Below are 23,105 nucleotides of genomic sequence, written 5' to 3'. Positions count from 1 at the left end.
ACGCGCAAGGGTGGACCTTGTCGTCAGAGAGGGAGCGCTGAGAAAGAATGGCTCCCACGCCCACCTCTGACGCGTCAACCTCGACAACGAACTGTCTAGAGACGTCAGGTGTAACAAGGATAGGTGCGGATGTAAAACGATTCTTGAGGAGATCAAAAGCTACCTGGGCGGAAACGGACCACTTAAAGCACGTCTTGACAGAAGTAAGGGCTGTGAGAGGAGCTGCCACCTGACCGAAATTACGGATGAAACGACGATAGAAGTTCGCAAAGCCGAGAAAGCGCTGCAGCTCGACGCGTGACTTAGGGACGGGCCAATCAATGACAGCTTGGACCTTAGCGGGATCCATCTTAATGCCTTCAGCGGAAATAACAGAACCGAGAAATGTGACGGAGGAGGCATGAAAAGTGCACTTCTCAGCCTTCACAAAAAGACAATTCTCTAAAAGGCGCTGGAGGACACGTCGAACGTGCTGAACATGAATCTGGAGTGACGGTGAAAAAATCAGGATATCGTCAAGGTAAACGAAAACAAAGATGTTCAGCATGTCTCTCAGGACATCATTGACTAATGCCTGAAAGACAGCTGGAGCGTTAGCGAGGCCGAAAGGAAGAACCCGGTATTCAAAGTGCCCTAACGGAGTGTTAAACGCCGTCTTCCACTCGTCCCCCTCCCTGATGCGCACGAGATGGTAAGCGTTACGAAGGTCCAACTTAGTGAAAAACCTGGCTCCCTGCAGGATCTCGAAGGCTGAAGACATAAGAGGAAGCGGATAACGATTCTTCACTGTTATGTCATTCAGCCCTCGATAATCTATGCAGGGGCGCAGGGACCCGTCCTTCTTCTTAACAAAAAAAAACCCCGCTCCGGCGGGAGAGGAGGAGGGGACTATGGTACCGGCGGCAAGAGCTACAGACAAATAATCTTCGAGAGCCTTACGTTCGGGAGCCGACAGAGAGTATAGTCTACCCCGGGGGGGAGTGGTTCCCGGAAGGAGATCAATACTACAATCATACGACCGGTGTGGAGGAAGAGAGGTGGCCCTGGACCGACTGAACACCGTGCGCAGATCGTGATATTCCTCCGGCACCCTTGTCAAATCACCAGGCTCCTCCTGTGAAGAAGAGACAGAGGAAACAGGAGGGATAGCAGACATTAAACATTTCACATGACAAGAGACGTTCCAGGAGAGGATAGAATTACTAGACCAATTAATAGAAGGATTATGACAAACTAGCCAGGGACTAGCCCAAAACAACAGGTGTAAAAGGTAAACGAAAAATTAAAAAAGAAATGGTTTCGCTATGATTACCAGAGACAGTGAGGGTTAAAGGTAGCGTCTCACGCTGAATCCTGGGGAGAGGACTACCATCCAAGGCGAACAAGGCCGTGGGCTCCCTTAACTGTCTGAGAGGAATGTCATGTTCCCGAGCCCAGGTCTCGTCCATAAAACAGCCCTCCGCCCCAGAGTCTATCAAGGCACTGCAGGAAGCTGACGAACCGGTCCAGCGTAGATGGACCGACAAGGTAGTGCAGGATCTTGAAGGAGAGACAGGAGTAGTAGCGCTCACCAGTAGCCCTCCGCTTACTGATGAGCTCTGGCTTTTACTGGACATGAAGTGACAAAATGACCAGCGGAACCGCAATAGAGACAGAGGCGGTTGGTGATTCTCCGTTCCCTCTCTTTAGTCGAGATGCGGATACCTCCCAGCTGCATAGGCTCAGCACCCGAGCCGGCAGAGGAAGATGGTAGTGATGCGGAGAGGGGGGCAACGGAGAACGCGAGCTCCTTTCCACGAGCTCGGTGACGAAGATCAACCCGTCGCTCAATGCGAATAGCGAGTTCAATCAAGGAATCCACGCTGGAAGGAACCTCCCGGGAGAGAATCTCATCCTTTACCTCTGCGCGGAGACCCTCCAGAAAACGAGCGAGCAAAGCCGGCTCGTTCCAGCCACTGGAGGCAGCAAGAGTGCGAAACTCAATAGAGTAGTCTGTTATGGATCGATTACCTTGACATAGGGAAGACAGGACCCTGGAAGCCTCCTCCCCAAAAACAGATCGATCAAAAACCCGTATCATCTCCTCCTTAAAGTCCTGATACTGGTTAGTACACTCAGCCCTTGCCTCCCAGATTGCCGTGCCCCACTCACGAGCCCGTCCAGTAAGGAGAGATATGACGTAGGCGATACGAGCAGTGCTCCTGGAGTAAGTGTTGGGCTGGAGAGAAAACACAATATCACACTGGGTGAGGAACGAGCGGCATTCAGTGGGCTCCCCAGAGTAACACGGCGGGTTATTGATTCTGGGCTCCGGAGATTCGAAAGCCCTGGAAGTGGCCGGTGGATCGAGGCGGAGATGGTGAACCTGTTCTGTGAGGTTGGAGACTTGGGTGGCCAGGGTCTCAACGGCATGTCGAGCAGCAGACAATTCCTGCTCGTGTCTGCATAGCATCGCTCCCTGGATCTCGACGGCTGAGTGGAGAGGATCCGAAGTCGCTGGGTCCATTCTTGGTCGGATTCTTCTGTCAGGTGCGTGAATGAGGACCCAAAAGCGAATTAACAAAACAGAGTTTCTTTAATGACGAAACACACGTAGGCTCAGATGGACAGGCAGATTCCGACAGGACAGGACAAGGTTGCAGCAAACACGACGATAGTCTGGTTCAGGCATGAGTAACACAAACAAGAATCCGACAAAGACAGAAACAAAAACAGAGAGAGATATAGAGACCTAATCAGAGGGAAAAAGGGAACAGGTGGGAAAAGGGGTGAACGAGGTAGTTTAGAGAAGACAAGGAACAGCTGGGGGAAAGAGGGGAAGAACAGGTAACCTAATAGGACCAGCAGAGGGAGACGGAGTGAAGAGGAAGGACAGAAACAAGACACAACATGACAATACATGACAGTACCACCCTCTGGAGAGCCTCGCTCTGCTCCCTGTACCCACTGAGTGCTAGTGAGCATGTGATGTTGGGCAGACCGTACCACCCTCTGGAGAGCCTCGCTCTGCTCCCTGTACCCACTGAGTGCTAGTGAGAATGTGATGTTGGGCTGAGTAAACCGGATGCAACCCGGATACAGACGTCCATGAATCTGCGTATGTGAACGTGAATACCTTGGAAACAACAACATCTTGGACACAGTCTCCAGTTGTTATTATACCTCAGTGGTCTCCTCTGACTGTCTGTTAGCATGCAGCTCCTCAAACTGTTGTTATTGTACCTCAGTTGTCTCCTCTGACTGTCTGTTAGCATGCAGCTCCTAAAACTGTTGTTATTATACCTCAGTGGTCTCCTCTGACTGTCTGTTAGGATCCTATTGTTCTCAGATGAATTTACCCTTAATATTATTTTGGGTAACCGGGCCCAGGTCACTGTCACCAACACTACAGCTGTACCTGTAGTTAGTACTACATCAACCCAGGTCTCTGTCACCAACACTACAGCTGTACCTGTAGTTAGTACTACATCCACCCAGGTCTCTGTCACCAACACTACAGCTGTACCTGTAGTTAGTACTACATCCACCCAGGTCTCTGTCACCAACACTACAGCTGTACCTGTAGTTAGTACTACATCCACCAGAGGGCCAACTTTGACTCTGTCCCTGTATATACGGATCTGTGTGATGCTTTCTCTCCTCCTGTGGAATAGAGTAGAGCTATAGAGTTGTATAATAGTTCATGTAGGTATGTATGTATGTAATATGATATAGAGTCATATAATGTATTCTATTATCAAAATAAGGCTGGTGGAGTCCTATCATGTAGTATATTATTCAACTAAGACTGGTGTGAGTCATATCATGTAGTATATTATCAAACTAAGGCTGGTGGGAGTCACGTGGTGGCCAGTGTTTCTAATCCACTGTGGTTGACTGATAAAGAGTTTCACTATCATACAGTATGCCAAGGTATGTTTATAATCATTAAGGACTGGAGAGTCTTTCAGAAGAAAAATAAACTGAGTGGAGCTAAACAGGAAAACCTGGTTCAGTCTGCTTTCCACCAGACTCTGGGAGATTAATAAACCTTTCAACAGGACAATAACCTCAAACAGAAGACCAAATATACACTGGAGTTGTTTTCCAAGAAGACAGTCAATGTTCCTGAGTGGCCAAGTTACAGTTTTGACTTAAATCTACTTGAAAATCTATGGCAAGACCTGAAAATGGTTGTCTAGCAATGATCAAAAAACAATTTGACAACTTAAAGAATTTTGAAAAGAATAATGGTCACGTTCCACAATCCAGGTGTGGAAAGCTCCTAGAGATTTACCAGGAAATACTCACAGCTGTTATCGCTGCCAAATGTGCTTCTACAAAGTATTGACTTAGGGATGTGAATACTTATGTAAAATCTATAGTATATTTCATTTTAAATACATTTGCAAACATTTCTAAAAACATGTTTTAACTTTGTCGTTATGGAGTACTTTGTGTAGTTGGGTGAGAGAAAAAATATATTTACTGCATTTTAAATTCAGTCTGTAACACAACAACATGTGTAAGAGGTCTAGGGGTGTCAAGGCACTGTATGTTAAACATGAATGCTCTAATTGTAAGTCTGCTAAATTACTAAAATGTAAGTGTGATAGTAAATAATGTATTGTGTAACTTTGGAGTCATTTTTATTGTAAATAAGAATAGAATTCCATGATTAAAGATAATCATGAATGAATTGTGAATAATGAAGAGTGAGAAATTTACAGAGGTATAAATATTATACCCCCCCCAAAATGCTAACCTCCACTATTATTGGTAATGGTGAGAGGTTAGCATGTCTTGGGGGTATGATATAAAATGCTAACCTCTCCTATTATTGGTAATGGTGAGAGGTTAGCATGTCTTGGGGGTATGATCCTCTGTAACTTTCTCACTCAACATTATTTACCATTCATTAAATTAAAGGTGACATTCTGTACAGTCACCACATTTTAAACATTTTATCTCCAATCCAAACGCTGGCGTATAGAGCCAAATGAAAAGTTGTAGCTTCACTGTCCAAATAAATACGTAAGGGAGCGTACGTGAGATAAGAAAAGACAGTATGTCACGTCACACAGCCTTTAATAGTGACAGGTCACAATGGTACAGTAAGGGTGTGGCGTCATTGTAAACATCGTTGATATTAAGCATCTCAATCATATCACGTGAAAGGGAAGGCGTTCCCATAGCTTGTTTGGTGACCCGTTACTCTACTCACAGAACCAAGGTCACATCCGTAGCCCAGCATTAACATTTCTGTATTTATTCAAATGGATACAACTGGAGAGTAACTTCAAAAGATACTCATAGCATCTCTGAATCTTTATGTGACATTCCTCCTCCAGACCTGATTGGGTGTTAGAAGGCTCCATTACAGCTGCTTCCCTTTGTCACGTTTCCTGTTAGGACCGGCCTGAATCCCAGACCATAAATCTTCCTGAGTTAAAGAGTTACAACGGTCAACAGAATCATCTTAAATGGGATTTTCTTACATTTGCTTGTCTTTATTAATATTGCAGGTCTTCCGGTGTGACCATGCTGAATAAGAGGTTAGACACCACAGTGTATTTCACAACAGGAGGATTTCAAACCAAACCAAATAGAAGGGATGTTATATCCTCTAAATAATCACACTCTCTATCCACCACATCTACATGTGTACTACATTTAGTGTGTATACTTTATACGCTTTATACATTAGGTGAAGTAGTCAAATCAAGGGCAGGTATTTATGACATAAGCTACTGAAAGAATGTTCATGCTAGTGTTGAAGAGCAGCATGATTGAAGTTGGGCCGAATGCTGCACCTGTTGAGGCAGGTCTGAGGGTGTTGGGGCTGGGTCTTGTTCTGCCCATGTTGAGACTGGGCCTGGTTCTTCCCATGTTGAGGCTGGGCTGGGTGTGTTGATGTTGGGCCAAGTGCTACCCCTTTCGAGGCAGGTGTGTGAGTGTTGAGGCTGGGCTGGGGGTTTTGAGACTGGGCCTGGGCCTAGACTGGGCCTGGTACTGATGCTGGTGGCCCTGTTAGGCCCTGTGTGCTGGGGCCTCCCGCTCTATTGCCCTGTAGGGTGAAAGGAACCGTACACATAAATAGCAACACAAGAATATAGATGGCGAGAGTAAACAGTACCTGAACATATAGAAGAGCATGTAGGCACTCCGGGCTCTGGTCCTCAGCACAGTGGCTACATTGGACATTGACACCTGGCTGTCGTTACAGCAGAACCAGTTTCCACTGGCATGCAATATGTCACTAATGTAGTGCCCTGTGGAACAAGGAAGACAGACTAGAGGTCAAGGGTCAGGCTATTGTGGGTAATAGAGTGTTTTGTAACAGTTAAACAGTTCATTTGGGAGGTATTTTATCTGTTACATGTGTCAAGTTTACACATGGCATATAATTAGGCATGCCTCTCCATTCTTTTCAATTAAATTGAGCAAACTCTAAACATATTGCAGTGCTTGTTGGGATGACACTTCACTCTGAAGCCTGCAGCCTTGCTAGCTTGGCCGAAATGGCTGTTGGAGGGTCTAATTATCCCCTACCCCAGGGTTCCCCAAATGGCACCCCGCGGGACAAATTTTGCCCAAGGGTGATTTTATTTGGCCCCTATGTTTTCTGTCCAAATAAAACGTAATTGTTAAAAGACTGTAAAAACACCAGCAAATCAGCTCCAAGTGATTTTCATTTTGGAAATCTGTTTCAAAGTATTCCCACGCACAATAAAGAGATATATGTGGTTGTACACAAATGTAAGCAAGGTTTGAAATGAGTCAAATATTATATCTGTTTGGCCTTCCTACGGTATATTTGCAGTCTACAAATTATTTGTAATTTTGTTCCACACCCCTTCCCATCTGGCTAAGAAAGAAAATGGACCCGAGGCTGAATCTAGTTGATGATCCCTGGCCTTCACCCTCAATAATTTTCACTCCCTCAGCTTTGGGATGCTTGTGTATACGGCAGAGGCACACGTGAACATGCAAATTGAGATCCAAGGAGAAGGGAGTGATTTGGAATTCAGCTGATGTCATATGTATTGTGCATCTGCATGTGTGTGTTTGATGGTATTTACTTACCGGAGTTTGCGGAGCCTCCCAAATGAGAGACTACGCCAGTCAGCTGGTAGTAACCATTCACTGACTGTACTGGCTTCTGCTTCTGTAAGAAAACACATGTGATCATAGGATTCTCATTTCCTCTACAGTCCACCACACTGTCTACAGTCTACTACAGTACTAGTCTACTACAGGTCTACTACATCGTGTACTCCTCATAACTATCTCAGTGTTCTGTCATAACTTATTTTTCACTGGTTTCACTCTCTCTCTATCTCTCTCTCTCTTCTCACCACTGAGGCTGTCAGCAGCACTTTCCCTGGTTCCTGCTCATTTGAATCTGAGGGGTCAAATAAACATATCAAGAGCTGTGAAAATGTGGTCACTTGTCTGAATTGCTCTGGACTAAAACAGCTCCCATACATCACTAAAGATGTCTGAGAAGCATTTTAAATTGCAGCTTCCAGATTCTCTGTCAGCAGGACCGTTTTGGGAGTGGGTGGTTTGTGTGGTGTTGGAGCAAGAATAGTGTTATGGTGCCATGACCTACCTGAACAGCAGAGGGCGCTGTCTTTTGCCACTCCAGGTGGGCTGGAGACTTGGCTGGCGAGGGTCTGGGGGATGGACCCCTGGATGCTGGGGGCCTGGTTGGTGAGGGCCTGTGGGCTGGCACTGTGCAGGTGTGGCACCATGTCCCCACAGAGGGTGGAGAGCCTCAGCTCCGAAGGAAACAAAAGAGGAGCCTCCAGCTTCTCCAACCCCCCAGGTCCTCCAAACCTCTTCAGATGCAGAACCAGCACACTGCCCAGAAACAGAGAGGAAGAGAGATGAACAGACAGACAATGAAACCAGTCAACAAAATAACAGATGAGTGAAATTTGTTTGGTGGTGCTCACCTCTAAGTCCTACAACATGCTCAGGAAGGTAACTACTCCTAAAGGCTCAGGACATTAAACACTGCTAGTACTATGAGAGGTTATAAAGGGACAACTCACAGAGGCAGTGTGTGGAACTGCTCCACCTTTGAGGCGTGGAGGCCTTTACAGCCCTCACATGTGAATTCAACCTGTTCACTCTGGTTAGAAACAAAAGCATTACATAATGAATGATACCACTACAATAATAAGATAGCGTATTCTGAGGCAGTGGGCAGCTTGCCCTGGGTGTTAGTCTCTACATGCAGGGCTGAGCCCTAAGTGCTGACTTTGAAAGTGAGTGCTAGGCTGTTCAGCAAGGTGCGCTCAGGGCTGATGTCCAATGAGAGGTGGTTGTAGTCCTCTCTGGTAGACGACTCGCGCCCACAGCTTCAGAAGCAGGACAAAGAGAAGAAAAATGCATCAAGTCTGTTTCTGTTTCAGGTCTCTACAATGTTTCTGTTATGCCATGTGTTTTGTAATGTTAATATATACTGTATATATATATATATAGAAAGATCCTGTTCTCAGTAGATACATTACAACCAATGGGATCTCTTACCTGGTACATGTGCGCACCGACACAAGCTGGAACTCCAGCTGGGAAACAGGGCAGGTATAGTTCATCCCGAGTGTCTTCAGAATCATGCCCTCCTCCTTCAGCTGGCACAGCATATTGACGAGTAACTCGTGTGCGTCCTATGATGAGGAAGAGAAAGAAACACACCAAGATGAAAGCAAATTAAAAAGAGAAAATGAACCCTTGCAAGAAGAGCACTCGTACACAAGAGAGTAGTGCCTCAGTTACCTGTTGTGTGTCCCCCAGATACTTCAAATCGTATCCCGACAAGGAGTACTTGACCTTCCACATGAGGTCTGCTTTTGAGGCCTGGTTTACCACACTGTCAGGTAGACCCGAACGGTGCACATCAGACAGACACCTGTAGGGGAGACAGAGAGTAAGTTAGCAGCTGACTGGATGGTGTCAACCTACTGAAGAGGCAGATGAGTAAATACAAATATGTTTTATCTAGTGGCACCCCATCATTAGAAAATCGTTTCATTCGATTTGATGCAATTTCACCTTTGAGGACGGACAATGAAGCCAAACAACAAAAATGTGTTGTTTATTCTCATAAGATATTTGGTTTGGATACTGCTCTCAATTCCAGAGCATTTAAAAAAAACGACCAAATTTCCCACGGTAAGGTGGAATGTTCAGTCAATGAGCGTTATGGGTCATGTAGTCATTCTACACTTTCCAAATTGGCCTAGAAAATGCCTACATCATAATCAGTGTGTCATTGTTGTTCTTCTTGGTTATGAAGATTCCAAAAACAAAAAGAAACTGGAAAATAAACCATAAATACAATACACAGCAAAATATGAAGTGGTTAAGGTTAGGAAAAGGGTTAGGATTAGTGAATGTGCTATCTTAACCTGCTACGACAATCCCTTTCTGTAGAAGTGGCGTGAAAAGAGTGTCCCTTCTTTAATTTATGACCACAATTAATGGGTGTGTGGGGTGAGTGTCTGCTTTTGAGCCTTCCCTTACCTGAGCAGGTTGGAGAAGGGGGAGGAGCTCCAGAGTTGTTCCTGGTGCAGGATTTCCTTTGAGAAGGACGGCAGGACCAGGAGGCACTGCAGGGTGGCGTTAAGGAAGCAAGTGTTGCCAATGTTAGGCAACCTGTGAAGAAGAAGCAGTCATCAGTACACACATAGAGATTAATCATAACCTTCATATCTCTATAAAGTGATGAAAATGGCAGGGGATAAGGGATACATTATATTTAACACAAAGAAGTGGATGTCCTTTAGACCGAGATTGACATAATTCATGATTCAAGCCTTATCCCCATAGTATATCAGACACTGATCTCTAAACAATAAAGAACTTATATTCAATGCATTTGCAGTGTGTTGTGGTTTACCCAAGAAGTTCCATGTTGACCAGTTCCCCCCGTTCTCCTCTGGCCCCCTGGGTCTCTTCTGACCCTCTGGTGGCTGAGCTGGTCCTGGGAAGAGTCATGCTTCTGGTGGCTGAGCTGGCCCTGGGAAGAGTCATGCTTCTGGTGGCTGAGACTGGTCTATGGGGCATTGGACTAGAGTGTTCCTGAAGGGACAGAGGTCTGGAGGAAGGAGAGAAACAGGTCTAACGCCTCCAACACAGAGATATTATCACTCTACACAGTCTCTCTATTAAATACTGTACGTACTATAAACACAGCTTAGTAGTTATGCATGTACTGCTGTCCATATAAATGCAGTGTACCAAGTAGACCAGGCCAATAGGTTAGTACTCTCTTTATCCACTAGATGTAGACAGAAGAGGCTAAAAGTTTCAGGAAAATAACTTTCTGGGACTGTGTTTATCAAGTGTCTCAGAGTAGGAGTCTGATCTAGGACCAGTCTTGCATTTTAGATAGATCAATGAATCAGATTATTATGGACAGAGAGGACCTGATCCTAGATTAGCACTCATACTGTTGATTAACGCTGGCCCTGGTCTGGTTGCACTAAACCCAACTCTCCAAAGAGACTCTAGGATGGCACTGTACTTTATGTTTGGATTACCTGACTGTTGTGCCCTCCTGACTGGTGTCTCCATGACGGTCCAGAGGGTTGGTAGGAGAGGGAGAACTAGGCTGGGACACCACTGGAGAGGATTTCACTGGGGAAGGGTTTTTGGCAGGTGACCGGGGTACAGAGGGTTGTTTAGCAGGAGAGCAAGGCTGAGAGGAACATTTAACAGGAGAGGGAGGTGGATGGAGGGAGGAGAGTTGGTCAGAGGGTGAGGGGTCAGAGGTAGCGGAGCCATTCCGTTCAGAACGGTCAGATGGAATTGGAGAGGGGGATGAAGTGCCCCTCTCCTTCTTCTTTCTTGTCTTCTGCTCCACATCAACTGAATTTGCTTTCTGACGTTTTTTCTGTTGACAAGAAAATGTGATAGTGCTAAATACTTTCCCCCCCAGATCCCCAGCCAATGGAAGAGGGGGGTCATAAGAGTAGGAAGAGGTTGGCCTAAATGGAGAATCATAGGGATCTATCCTAAACCTCAAATAACACAGTATAGACAGGTTACATTGAGTGACATTTGCAATAGCAGAACTTCATGTACATTTCATGTACACTTTTTACATATTCGTCAATCAGAATGTCATTTTACTTTTATTCTTCCCACTAGGTTAAAGAGAAAAATACTACTCCAGAATTATAGTAGTTGTTCATTGATTAAATGACCTGATTTCATACCTTTTTGCACCAGCAGAAACAAGCCATGTCGATAACCAATGAAGACTGATACATTTCCACATTAACCCATTGTTCAAATTGGCTTTAAGACCATTGTGATGTCATCGGTCATGTATGACACCACCACCTGGCAACCCAATCTATAACATTTTAAAATATATTGTTCAATGAACAAATATGTTTTATTGAAGAGCAAAGTTATGCAGTATACATACAATATTGTAGATAATATGCTCCATTGTATTCTTGTTTCTTTTTACATTCATTTTTTTGTATGTTGTTTCATTATATGTACGACCACAATAAAGGCATTTTAAGTGCCTTCATCTTCATCTTCATAGTTTTTTGAAAGCTTCCATGTTGTTTTTGGTTTGGTTATTGGTTTATTTAAATGCTAAATGCTTTTTCTCTTATTCACCAGCAGATGGACAAAGGGTTGGTTTAAAAGAATGTGAACAGGTGGTAGAGATTTAGCCTAAACCTCAAACAACAATCCAGATTGGTTAGGGACAGTTTTCCGTATTCAATCTAGCCCTGAGGGCAGCTCTGTCTCAAGGACATAATGAATGTGATTGGTTCAATTAAAGCTCAATGGTCAGTGGGCAGAGGTTACAGTGCCCAGTGCGTGTTAAATACACTTGCTAGGTGATAAATTGGTGTTGAATGGAAGGCATAACACAAGGTTGCTGGCATGAATTTTGTTTTCTAACCTCACTCCAACCCCTAAACAATTCTTCTTACCTAAACTTAACCCAACCCTAGCTAGAGTCCCAGGTCTGTTTAGTGCTGTCTTGCCAACTCCTACTAGCTAGAGTCCCAGGTCTGTTTAGTGCTGTCTTGCCAACTCCTACTAGCTAGAGTCCCAGGTCTGTTTAGTGCTGTCTTGCCAACTCCTACTAGCTAGAGTCCCAGGTATGTTTAGTGCTGTCTTGCCAACTCCTACTAGCTAGAGTCCCAGGTCTGTTTAGTGCAGTCTTGCCAACTCCTACTAGCTAGAGTCCCAGGTCTGTTTAGTGCTGTCTTCCCAACTCCTACAGTGGCTCTTCCTTAAAAAGTTGCATCATATTGCAGCACAACTTGCGGGCTGCCGTAGAATTCTATGTCACATTATTTATTATTTAAGTGTCAGACATTGTTGCCATTAACGCTCGTTAGAGCTAGTTTGACCACCAGAGAGCATCTTTGAGAAACATTTAACCGTTTTTAATATGAAACTAATCGTTGGATAACAGATCTGCTCTCGGAACTCATTTACACACGTTACTGTTTGTGTTTCGATTCTCTCTCGCACAAACACACACATACACGCTCACCCTCTATAACCACTCTTTATATTTACAGTGGTGATGGACAGCTGGAGGCATTTCGTGGTGAATTCTGAAAACAAGCCAACCTAACTCAGAAATACATTTCACTGGTTGCCATGGTGAATAAACCATTAATAATTGGTTGGACACATGAAAGGAAACAAAGAGTTTACTTGAATCTCAAAATGAAAATACTTGCAGAACAATACAGATCAACAAATTACAATAGTATATCTTATTACATTTAGAGGATTCTAAATTAATATATAATGGGCTTTTATACAATGATAATAATAAATTCATATATTTGTAGGGGTTGGGCAAATCTGGTTTTAGAGTATTTAAGCATTGAATACATTGAAATTTGCCCATTTTGGCCTATAGGCTACACTTTACAATAGGACTCATTTTATTTTTGTATTTATTTTACCTTTATTTAACCAGGTAGGCTAGTTGAGAACAAGTTCTCATTTGCAACTGCGACCTGGCCAAGATAAAGCATAGCAGTGTGAACAGACAACACAGAGTTACACATGGAGTTAACAATTAACAAGTCAATAACACAGTAGAAAAAAAGGGGAGTCTATATACATTGTGTGCAAAAGGCATGAGGAGGTAGGCGAATAATTACAATTTTGCAGATTAACACTGGAGTGATAAATGATCAGATGGTCATGTACAGGTAGAGATATTGGTGTGCAAAAGAGCAGAAAAGTAAATAAATAAAAACAATATGGGGATGAGGTAGGTGAAAATGGGTGGCTATTTACCAATAGACTATGTACAGCTGCAGCGATCGGTTAGCTGCTCAGATAGCAGATGTTTGAAGTTGGTGAGGGAGGTAAAAGTCTCCAACTTCAGCGATTTTTGCAATTCGTTCCAGTCACAGACAGCAGAGTACTGGAACGAAAGGTGGCCAAATGAGGTGTTGGCTTTAGGGATGATCAGTGAGATACACCTGCTGGAGCGCGTGCTACGGATGGGTGTTGCCATCGTGACCAGTGAACTGAGATAAGGCGGAGCTTTACCTAGCATGGACTTGTATATGACCTGGAGCCAGTGGGTCTGGCGACGAATATGTAGCGAGGGCCAGCCGACTAGAGCATACAAGTCGCAGTGGTGGGTGGTATAAGGTGCTTTAGTGACAAAACGGATGGCACTGTGATAAACTGCATACAGTTTGCTGAGTAGAGTGTTGGAAGCAATTTTGTAGATGACATCGCCGAAGTCGAGGATCGGTAGGATAGTCAGTTTTACTAGGGTAAGTTTGGCGGCGTGAGTGAAGGAGGCTTTGTTGCGAAATAGAAAGCCGACTCTTGATTTGATTTTTCATTGGAGATGTTTGATATGAGTCTGGAAGGAGATTTTGCAGTCTAGCCAGACACCTAGGTACTTATAGATGTCCACATATTCAAGGTCGGAACCATCCAGGGTGGTGATGCTAGTCGGGCATGCGGGTGCAGGCAGCGAACGGTTGAAAAGCATGCATTTGGTTTTACTAGCGTTTAAGAGCAGTTGGAGGCCACGGAAGGAGTGTTGTATGGCATTGAAGCTCGTTTGGAGGTTAGATAGCACAGTGTCCAAGGACGGGCCGGAAGTATATAGAATGGTGTCGTCTGCGTAGAGGTGGATCAGGGAATCGCCCGCAGCAAGAGCAACATCATTGATATATACAGAGAAAAGAGTCGGCCCGAGAATTGAAACCTGTGGCACCCCATAGAGACTGTCAGAGGACCGGACAGCATGCCCTCCGATTTGACACACTGAACTCTGTCTGCAAAGTAGTTGGTGAACCAGGCAAGGCAGTCATCAGAAATACCAGTACCTACAGGGTTAATAACAGTCAGATATCATGGTTAATACCAGTATATTTTTGAATGACTTTTTAAAAATGTATATGTTTATTAAGTTGTCTTGCTTTTCTCAGAGCAGCACAAAACGGTGCTGAAATAGTTGACCATACGCAGGTAGGCTTTTGCTTCAAATCCTATTGTAACAATTGGATGACATTGGGAGTTTCAGTAAGCAACAATTTGTTGCCTTCATTAGCCTACTTTATTCTTAAAATAACTCCAGCACATAAAAGAGAAAGGAGCATTAATTAATTAAACAATAAAGTGATTTAATTCACAAATGCATTTGACTGTACTTAATATTGGCCATCAACCAGAAACACACCGTGGTAGAAACATGTTATTGATTATTCTTTTATTTTTTACTATTTCAAAATGTACACGTTTAATAAGCTACTATGCAGTCTGACAAGTAAACATAGCCCACAGTACATAGTAAACATAGCCCACAGTACACAGTAAACATGGCCCACAGTACATAGTAAACATAGCCCACAGTACATAGTAAACATAGCCCACAGTACATAGTAAACATAGCCCACAGTACATAGTAAACATAGCCCACAGTACATAGTAAACATAGCCCACAGTACACAGTAAACATGGCCCACAGTACATAGTAAACATAGCCCACAGTACATAGTAAACATAGCCCACAGTACATAGTAAACATAGCCCACAGTACATAGTAAACATAGCCCACAGTACACAGTAAACATGGCCCACAGTACATAGTAAACATAGCCCACAGTACATAGTAAACATAGCCCACAGTACATAGTAAACATAGCCCACAGTACATAGTAAACATAGCCCACAGTACACAGTAAACATGGCCCACAGTACATAGTAAACATGGCCCACAGTACATAGTAAACATAGCCCACAGTACATAGTAAACATAGCCCACAGTACATAGTAAACATGGCCCACAGTACATAGTAAACATAGCCCACAGTACATAGTAAACATGGCCAACAGTACATAGTAAACATAGCCCACAGTACATAGTAAACATAGCCCACAGTACATAGTAAACATAGCCCACAGTACATAGTAAACATAGCCCACAGTACATAGTAAACATAGCCCACAGTACATAGTAAACATAGCCCACAGTACATAGTAAACATAGCCCACAGTACATAGTAAGCATAGCCCACAGTACATAGTAAACATGGCCCACAGTACATAGTAAACATGGCCCACAGTACATAGTAAACATAGCCCACAGTACATAGTAAACATAGCCCACAGTACATAGTAAACATGGCCCACAGTACATAGTAAACATAGCCCACAGTACATAGTAAACATAGCCCACAGTACATAGTAAACATAGCCCACAGTACATAGTAAAAATCTGTTGTTCTGCCCCTGAACAAGGCAGTTAACCCACTGTTCCTAGGACATCATTGTAAATAAGAATTTGTTCTTAAATGACTTGCCTAGTTAAATAAAATATACAAGTATCTGTCTCTACAAATAATGGGTGATACTGATTCACCTGCACCTTCATCAGATGAGCAGAATGGTACTGCTCTGCGCCCCCAAAGATTGTGGTGTCCTATGATAGAAATGGTAGATCAATTAAGAATTAAAAGTGACTCCAACACACACATTCTGCATAATGAAACATGTTTTAAGAATGTAGCAAAACCAACCGCTTTCATGGGAACCATGTGTTTTATCGGTGTGTACCGTTGTCCAGCCCTTTGTCCACCGATCTCCATGGATGGTTGTCTGCATGGTTGTTTGCTCTGCAAAAACACATTCATGTTTTTAGTACACAAGTATCGATTGTATTACACAGTATGCCTACACATGGACAGACTATATAAAAAAATAAAATAAGTAAATGCATTGAAACCAAAAAAACTTTAGTTTTGGTGATCCTCTCAGCTCTGGCTCATTTTCTCAAGTCCTCTTGTGGGTACAGTCCTAACCCTGGAACATATAGCACCATAGAATGGGTGGAGTTTGGGGCAGGTAGAAGAGTACTGGAAAGGTGTGACTTTCAGGTTACTATAGGCCGTAAGTATACAGCAGATCGCCGAATGTCCTCACTTTGATTATGCTGTAAGAACATACTGTAACACCATGACCAGGATGTCTATTCATTTAAGTGAGCAGATTGGGGCTTTCAGGGGGAACAGACAATCTACTGGAGACATTTCAAAAATACTGGTAGACTTTAGGATTTTTGTCATGTCATCCAGGTCAGGATAACCAATTATATATACAAAGTACTAACCCTGACTCTCGTTTTTTAAGTGTTCATAGGTCTCGGTCTATATATTCCTGGTGGGTTTTTTTCACAAACAATGCTTATTTTATTTAATATACGCTCTTCACACACCATGCTTACTTGAGACCAAAACTAGGGATCAATTGTAAAGTCGTGCAAGTTGGGTGAATTTTCAGCCTACATTAGCCAGGCTATGAAGAGTCTATTCTCCTGCTAATATTTCATCATGTGTGGATGGCTTCTTTTCTATTCCAATGTATTGAATGAATGTATTAATTACTGTAATTTATCATTCTCATTCTCAAAGGTGAGTTCACAATCTCATTTTCATGTTCATGTTTAAAAAATATTGATATTTTGGAGATGATTTTGTTTTCAAATAACTGAAAATGTGCGGTTTTAATTTGATTAAAGGGGAAAAGGCCATTCATGAACATGGGGTTAGACAATAGGCCCTTTTAATTTTGTCTGGCTTGCCATTCCAAATCAAATTAAATATTTTTTCTCATATAATTTACAGGTCGCTAGGTGTAGGCAAAACCATAAAGTAGGTAAACTGTGATATGACTAAAGAGTTAATCAGGGTGATTCTTCCACAAATAGACAGGTATTTTCATCAAGTACAGGAGATGGAGTTCCTCACAGGTGTGCCTGGCATGGATTGTGACTCAATCTCATTCCTCGTCAATGCATCATTTTTATTATATTGAACTTGGCAAGTCAGTTAAGAACAAATTCTTATTTTCAATGACAGCCTAGGAACAGTGGGTTAACTGCCTTGTTCAGGGGCAGATCAACAGAAGTTTACCTTGTCAGCTCAGGGATTTGATCTTGCAACCTTTCAGTTACTAGTCCAACGCTCTAACCTCTAGGATACCTGCCACCCCATGACTCTCTGCATGAATCTCCGACCAATGCCGCCTGACTCTCCGCTAATGACGTGACACTCCGCCAATAATTACATTTAGAGGACTGGAAGATTCTAAATTAATATCTAAGCAACATTTTTTGTTGGGGCAAATCTGATCTGTGAGAATTCTGTGTATTTTTGGGGTGTGCGTGCAGGACAGAGAAATAGCAATTCCTACACTATTGTTCTAAATTCAATCACCTTCTTCAATAGGGGCACAAGGAGAACCAGATGCAGACACAGGAGGCAGATGGTTCGAGCCCAATATATTTATTAACAATCCAAAGGGGGAAGGCAAGATAATAGTCATGGACAAGCAAAAGGTCAAAACCAGTTCAGAGATCCAGAGGTACAGACTGGCGGCAGGCTCGAGGTCAGGGCAGACAGAATGGTCAGGCAGGCGGGAATGGAGTCCAGAAAACAGGCAAAGGTCAAAACCAGTTCAGAGATCCAGAGGTCTATACCGCCCATTCAATGACAGCATTAATTCAGGTAGAGACACATTAGGGTTGGGACCCAAAAGAATAATAAGTGCAGGGAGAAGACACAGGTACAGACGTATATAAGAGTTGAGGTTAGAAGTAGAAGTTACTGTATTTGAGCACACTCACACTCGCACACGCACACACACACACACACACACACATAACAGGTGAGATTACCCTGTAGTACTATATCTTTATTTGTCCCAATCCTGGATGAAACAGTAAAACACATTACCAAAGATCTTTAATCATTTGTGATTCAGTACATGTTCAGTGGTGGGAGAGACCCTCTGGAGTTGCTGCACTGCTGTGTGTTCTCCTACTGGCTGGGATCATAGGCCTGTCTGTCTACTGTGAGTTTAGTATGTTGTCACTGAGACTTCAGTTGCCTACTTAATTATAATTACTCATTAATGGTGTTTTTGTTACATGTTTGATTAACTTTTCCTTTATACAGATGGAGTCACTGTTGATCATGACTCAACAGAGAGAGACCAGCTACAGACCAGTTACAACAACCTGACTAAAGAGAGAGGCCAGCTACAGTCCAGTTACAACATCCTGACTAAAGAGAGAAACCAGCTACAGACCAGTTACAACAACCTGACTAAAGAGAGAGACCAGCTACAGACCAGTTACAACATCCTGACTGAATAGAGAGACCAGCTTCAGACCAGTTACAACAACTTGACTGAATAGAGAGACCAGCTACAGACCAGTTACAACAACCTGACCGAATAGACAGACCAGCTACAGACCAGTTACAATAACCTGACTGAATAGAGAGACCAGCTAGAGACCAGATACAACAACCTGACTGAATAGAGAGACCAGCTTCAGACCAGTTACAACAACCTGACCGAATAGACAGACCAGCTACAGACCAGTTACAACAACCTGACTGAATAGAGAGACCAGCTTCAGACCAGTTACAACAACCTGACCGAATAGACAGACCAGCTAAAGACCAGTTACAACAACCTGACTGAATAGAGAGACCAGCTTCAGACCAGTTACAGCAACCTGACTGAATAGAGAGACAAGCTTCAGACCAGTTACAACAACCTGACTGAAGAGAGAGACCAGTTAGAGACCAGATACAACAACCTGACTAAAGTGAGAGACCAGCTTCAGACCAGTTACAACAACCTGACTGAATAGAGAGACCAGCTACAGACCAGTTACAGCAACCTGACTAAAGAGAGAGACAAGCTTCAGACCAGTTACAACAACCTGACTGAATAGAGAGACCAGCTTCAGACCAGTTACAACAACTTGACTGAATAGAGAGACCAGTTAGAGACCAGATACAACAACCTGACTAAAGTGAGAGACCAGCTTCAGACCATTTACAACAACCTGACTGAATAGAGAGACCAGCTACAGACCAGTTACAACAACCTGACTAAAGAGAGAGGCCAGCTACAGTCCAGTTACAACATCCTGACTAAAGAGAGAAACCAGCTACAGACCAGTTACAACAACCTGACTAAAGAGAGAGACCAGCTACAGACCAGTTACAACAACCTGACTAAAGAGAGAGGCCAGCTACAGTCCAGTTACAACATCCTGACTAAAGAGAGAAACCAGCTACAGACCAGTTACAACAACCTGACTAAAGAGAGAGACCAGCTACAGACCAGTTACAACATCCCGACTAAAGAGAGAGGCCAGCTACAGACCAGTTACAACATCCTGACTGAATAGAGAGACCAGCTTCAGACCAGTTACAACAACCTGACTGAATAGAGAGACCAGCTTCAGACCAGTTACAACAACTTGACTGAATAGAGAGACCAGCTACAGACCAGTTACAACAACCTGACCGAATAGACAGACCAGCTACAGACCAGTTACAATAACCTGACTGAATAGAGAGACCAGCTTCAGACCAGTTACAACAACCTGACTGAATAGACAGACCAGCTACAGACCAGTTACAGCAACCTGACTAAAGCGAGAGACCAGCTACAGACCAGATACAACAACCTGACTGAATAGAGAGACCAGCTTCAGACCAGTTACAACAACCTGACCGAATAGACAGACCAGCTACAAACCAGTTACAACAACCTGACTGAATAGAGAGACCAGCTTCAGACCAGTTACAACAACCTGACCGAATAGACAGACCAGCTACAGACCAGTTACAACAACCTGACTGAATAGAGAGACCAGCTTCAGACCAGTTACAGCAACCTGACTGAATAGAGAGATCAGCTACAGACCAGTTACAGCAAGTTGACTAAAGAGAGAGACAAGCTTCAGACCAGTTACAACAACCTGACTGAATAGAGAGACCAGCTTCAGACCAGTTACAACAACCTGACTGAAGAGAGAGACCAGTTACAGACCAGATACAACAACCTGAATAAAGAAAGAGAGCAGTTACAAACCAGATACAACAACCTGAATAAATAGAGAGACCAGCTACAGACCAGATACAACAACCTGACTGAAGAGAGAGACCAGCTACAGACCAGATACAACAACCTGACTGAAGAGAGAGATTGAATAGAGAGAGAGATGGAGGGGAGAGGTGAGCGAATAGAGAGACAGAGGGGAGGGAGGAAGGGGGGGAGGGAGGGAGGGAGGGTGGGAGGGAGGGGGGAGGGAGGGGTAGAGAGAGAGAGAGTTAGAGAGGGAGTGAGGGAGAAGAGAGCGAGGGAGGCGAGAAAGAAGAGAGGGAGGGAGGGGAGAGAAGAGAGAGGGAGCGAGGGGAGAGGTGAGAGAGAAAAGAGAGGGAGGAGGGAGAGAGGTGAGAGAGAAGAGAGAGAGTGAGAGAGAGAGAGGGGGGCAGACCTGGTGATCATAAACAGCATAGAGGAACAGTTGAGAGAGAGAGGGGGGAGAGTGAGAGAGGACAGAGGAAGGGAGGGGGAGAGAGGAGAGAGGGAGGGGAGAGAGGTAAGGGGGAGGGGGAGAGAGGTGAGAGAGAAGAGAGAGAGAAGGAGAGAGGGGAGAGAGGGAGGGGAGAGGTGAGAGAGAGAGAGAGAGAGGTTGACAGTGTTTGAACAAGTATTTTCATCAGTACACTTATATTTGGGAAGTATTTTAAAATATATTCAAAGTGACAGTTTGTCTTCAACCTCCACCTGAGAGTCTGGATTGGTCTGACTGACTCTTTTACTGAGGGTGAGATATTTTACCATTTTACCTTGTGATATGGAGATACAAAACAACAATGATGTATTGCTTCCAATCATATTCATCAAAATGTATGTTTAAAAATAATGAATGTAATTCAATGAGAACTAGAGATGTATTATAGATAGCAGGTAATATTGACACATGAAAATGTAATTGAAAGAGTAAAATAAAAAATGTGTTGATGGTCTTGATAATGGTCTGATCATTTTACAGAGTGTGTCTTTTAAGCTGTGAAAACATAGGACTGTATATAATTGAGGAGGATGTTTTTACCACATTGTCCGACTGTCTGGTTCTCTGTGTTGTTTAGTTACTGGGGGAAAGGACAGCCTGATGATAGAGTGCAGGAGGACTGTGTTGAGATTTACTATGGACGTTCCCCTTAAAGTTCCCCTTTAAATCTTCAGATTAAGATGCCGACAGATTTCTCACCTCTGTCAAACCTTATTGGTCATATCTGTCTTGGTATAGATGGACTCACACATTTTAAACTATGTTTTCTGACTATGGATACAGTGCCTTAAAGCAGGGTTTTCCAAACCCTTATTGGTGAACTTAATGTGTTTTGCACTACACTACACAGCTGATTCAAATAACCAACTCATCATCTAGCTTTGATGATTTGAATCAGCTGTGTAGTGTTGTGGTAAAAAACTAAACGTTCAACCAGAGGAGGCCCTCAGTACAGAGTGTCTGAGTCTGAAGATGACTGCTTTTAAACCTTTTAAACCTGTTGTAGGTGGGGATTTGTGAAACAGAAACATATCATAGCTGATTATACAATAACATGCCCTGGCTGGTTATACAGTAACATGTCCTGGCTGGTTATACAGTAACATGTCCTGTCTGGTTATACAGTAACATGTCCTGTCTGGTTATACAGTAACATGTCCTGGCTGGTTATACAGTAACATGTCCTGGTTATACAGTAACATGTCCTGGCTGATTATACAGTAACATGTCCTGGCTGGTTATACAGTAACATGTCCTGGCTGGTTATACAGTAACATGTCCTGGCTGGTTATACAGTAACATGTCCTGGCTGATTATACAATAACATGCCCTGGCTGGTTATACAGTAACATGTCCTGGCTGGTTATACAGTAACATGTCCTGTCTGGTTATACAGTAACATGTCCTGTCTGGTTATACAGTAACATGTCCTGTCTGGTTATACAGTAACATGTCCTGGCTGGTTATACAGTAACATGTCCTGGCTGGTTATACAGTAACATGTCCTGTCTGGTTATACAGTAACATGTCCTGGCTGGTTATACAGTAACATGTCCTGGCTGGTTATACAGTAACATTTCCTGGCTGGTTATACAGTAACATGTCCTGGCTGGTTATACAGTAACATGCCCTGGCTGGTTATACAGTAACATGTCCTGTCTGGTTATACAGTAACATGTCCTGACTGGTTATACAGTAACATCTCCTGTCTGGTTATACAGTAACATGTCCTGTCTGGTTATACAGTAACATGTCCTGTCTGGTTATACAGTAACATGCCCTGTCTGGTTATACAGTAACATGTCCTGTCTGGTTATACAGTAACATGCCCTGGCTGGTTATACAGTAACATGTCCTGTCTGGTTATACAGTAACATGTCCTGTCTGGTTATACAGTAACATGTCCTGTCTGGTTATACAGTAACATGTCATGTCTGGTTATACAGTAACATGTCCTGTCTGGTTATACAGTAACATGTCCTGTCTGGTTATACAGTAACATGTCATAGCTGATTATACAATAACATGCCCTGGCTGGTTATACAGAAACATGTCCTGGCTGGTTATACAGTAACATGTCCTGTCTGGTTATACAGTAACATGTCCTGTCTGGTTATACAGTAACATGTCCTGTCTGGTTATACAGTAACATGTCCTGGCTGGTTATACAGTAACATATCCTGGTTATACAATAACATGCCCTGGCTGG

The 23,105-nt window shown here is 43.4% G+C and overlaps 1 protein-coding gene, 1 long non-coding RNA gene and 1 pseudogene across 2 annotated transcripts; 1 reads left to right on the top strand and 2 right to left on the bottom strand.

The window, feature by feature from the left end:
• Nucleotides 1-5,236: 5,236 nt before the first annotated feature.
• Nucleotides 5,237-8,403, bottom strand: LOC118941420 (uncharacterized). Its single transcript, XR_016488792.1, has 5 exons — nt 8,249-8,403; nt 8,040-8,119; nt 7,595-7,845; nt 7,066-7,147; nt 5,237-6,251 (listed from the first exon to the last, which is right to left on the bottom strand). It is a non-coding gene; the product is annotated as an uncharacterized LOC118941420 (long non-coding RNA).
• LOC110514758 (ubiquitin carboxyl-terminal hydrolase 37) lies at nt 8,237-10,023 on the bottom strand. Its single transcript, XM_090211826.1, has 5 exons — nt 9,890-10,023; nt 9,514-9,645; nt 8,767-8,899; nt 8,521-8,657; nt 8,237-8,348 (listed from the first exon to the last, which is right to left on the bottom strand). The coding sequence occupies exons 1-5, from the start codon at nt 10,021-10,023 to the stop codon at nt 8,237-8,239; spliced, it is 648 nt and encodes a 215-aa protein (XP_090067952.1).
• Nucleotides 10,024-17,247: 7,224 nt separating this feature from the next.
• LOC149975094 (uncharacterized) overlaps nt 17,248-23,105 on the top strand; it is a 39,195-nt pseudogene continuing 33,337 nt past the window's right edge.

Source organism: Oncorhynchus mykiss, chromosome 19, assembly GCF_057628025.1.
Source record: "Oncorhynchus mykiss isolate SJ-2025 chromosome 19, ASM5762802v1, whole genome shotgun sequence".
In the NCBI taxonomy this organism is placed as follows: Eukaryota; Metazoa; Chordata; class Actinopteri; order Salmoniformes; family Salmonidae; genus Oncorhynchus; species Oncorhynchus mykiss.
This window is presented reverse-complemented; position numbering and strand designations above follow the sequence as displayed.

Excerpts from the sequence above, each read along its gene's own strand:
- LOC110514758 (XM_090211826.1), bottom strand. The coding sequence starts at position 10,023 with ATGACTCTTCCCAGGGCCAGCTCAGCCACCAGAAGCATGACTCTTCCC. Across the intron at positions 8,900-9,513 it reads CCCTTCTCCAACCTGCTCAG|GTGTCTGTCTGATGTGCACC; the intron begins GTAAGGGAAGGC and ends TCTCCCCTACAG. Across the intron at positions 8,658-8,766 it reads ATCTGGGGGACACACAACAG|GACGCACACGAGTTACTCGT; the intron begins GTAACTGAGGCA and ends TCCTCATCATAG.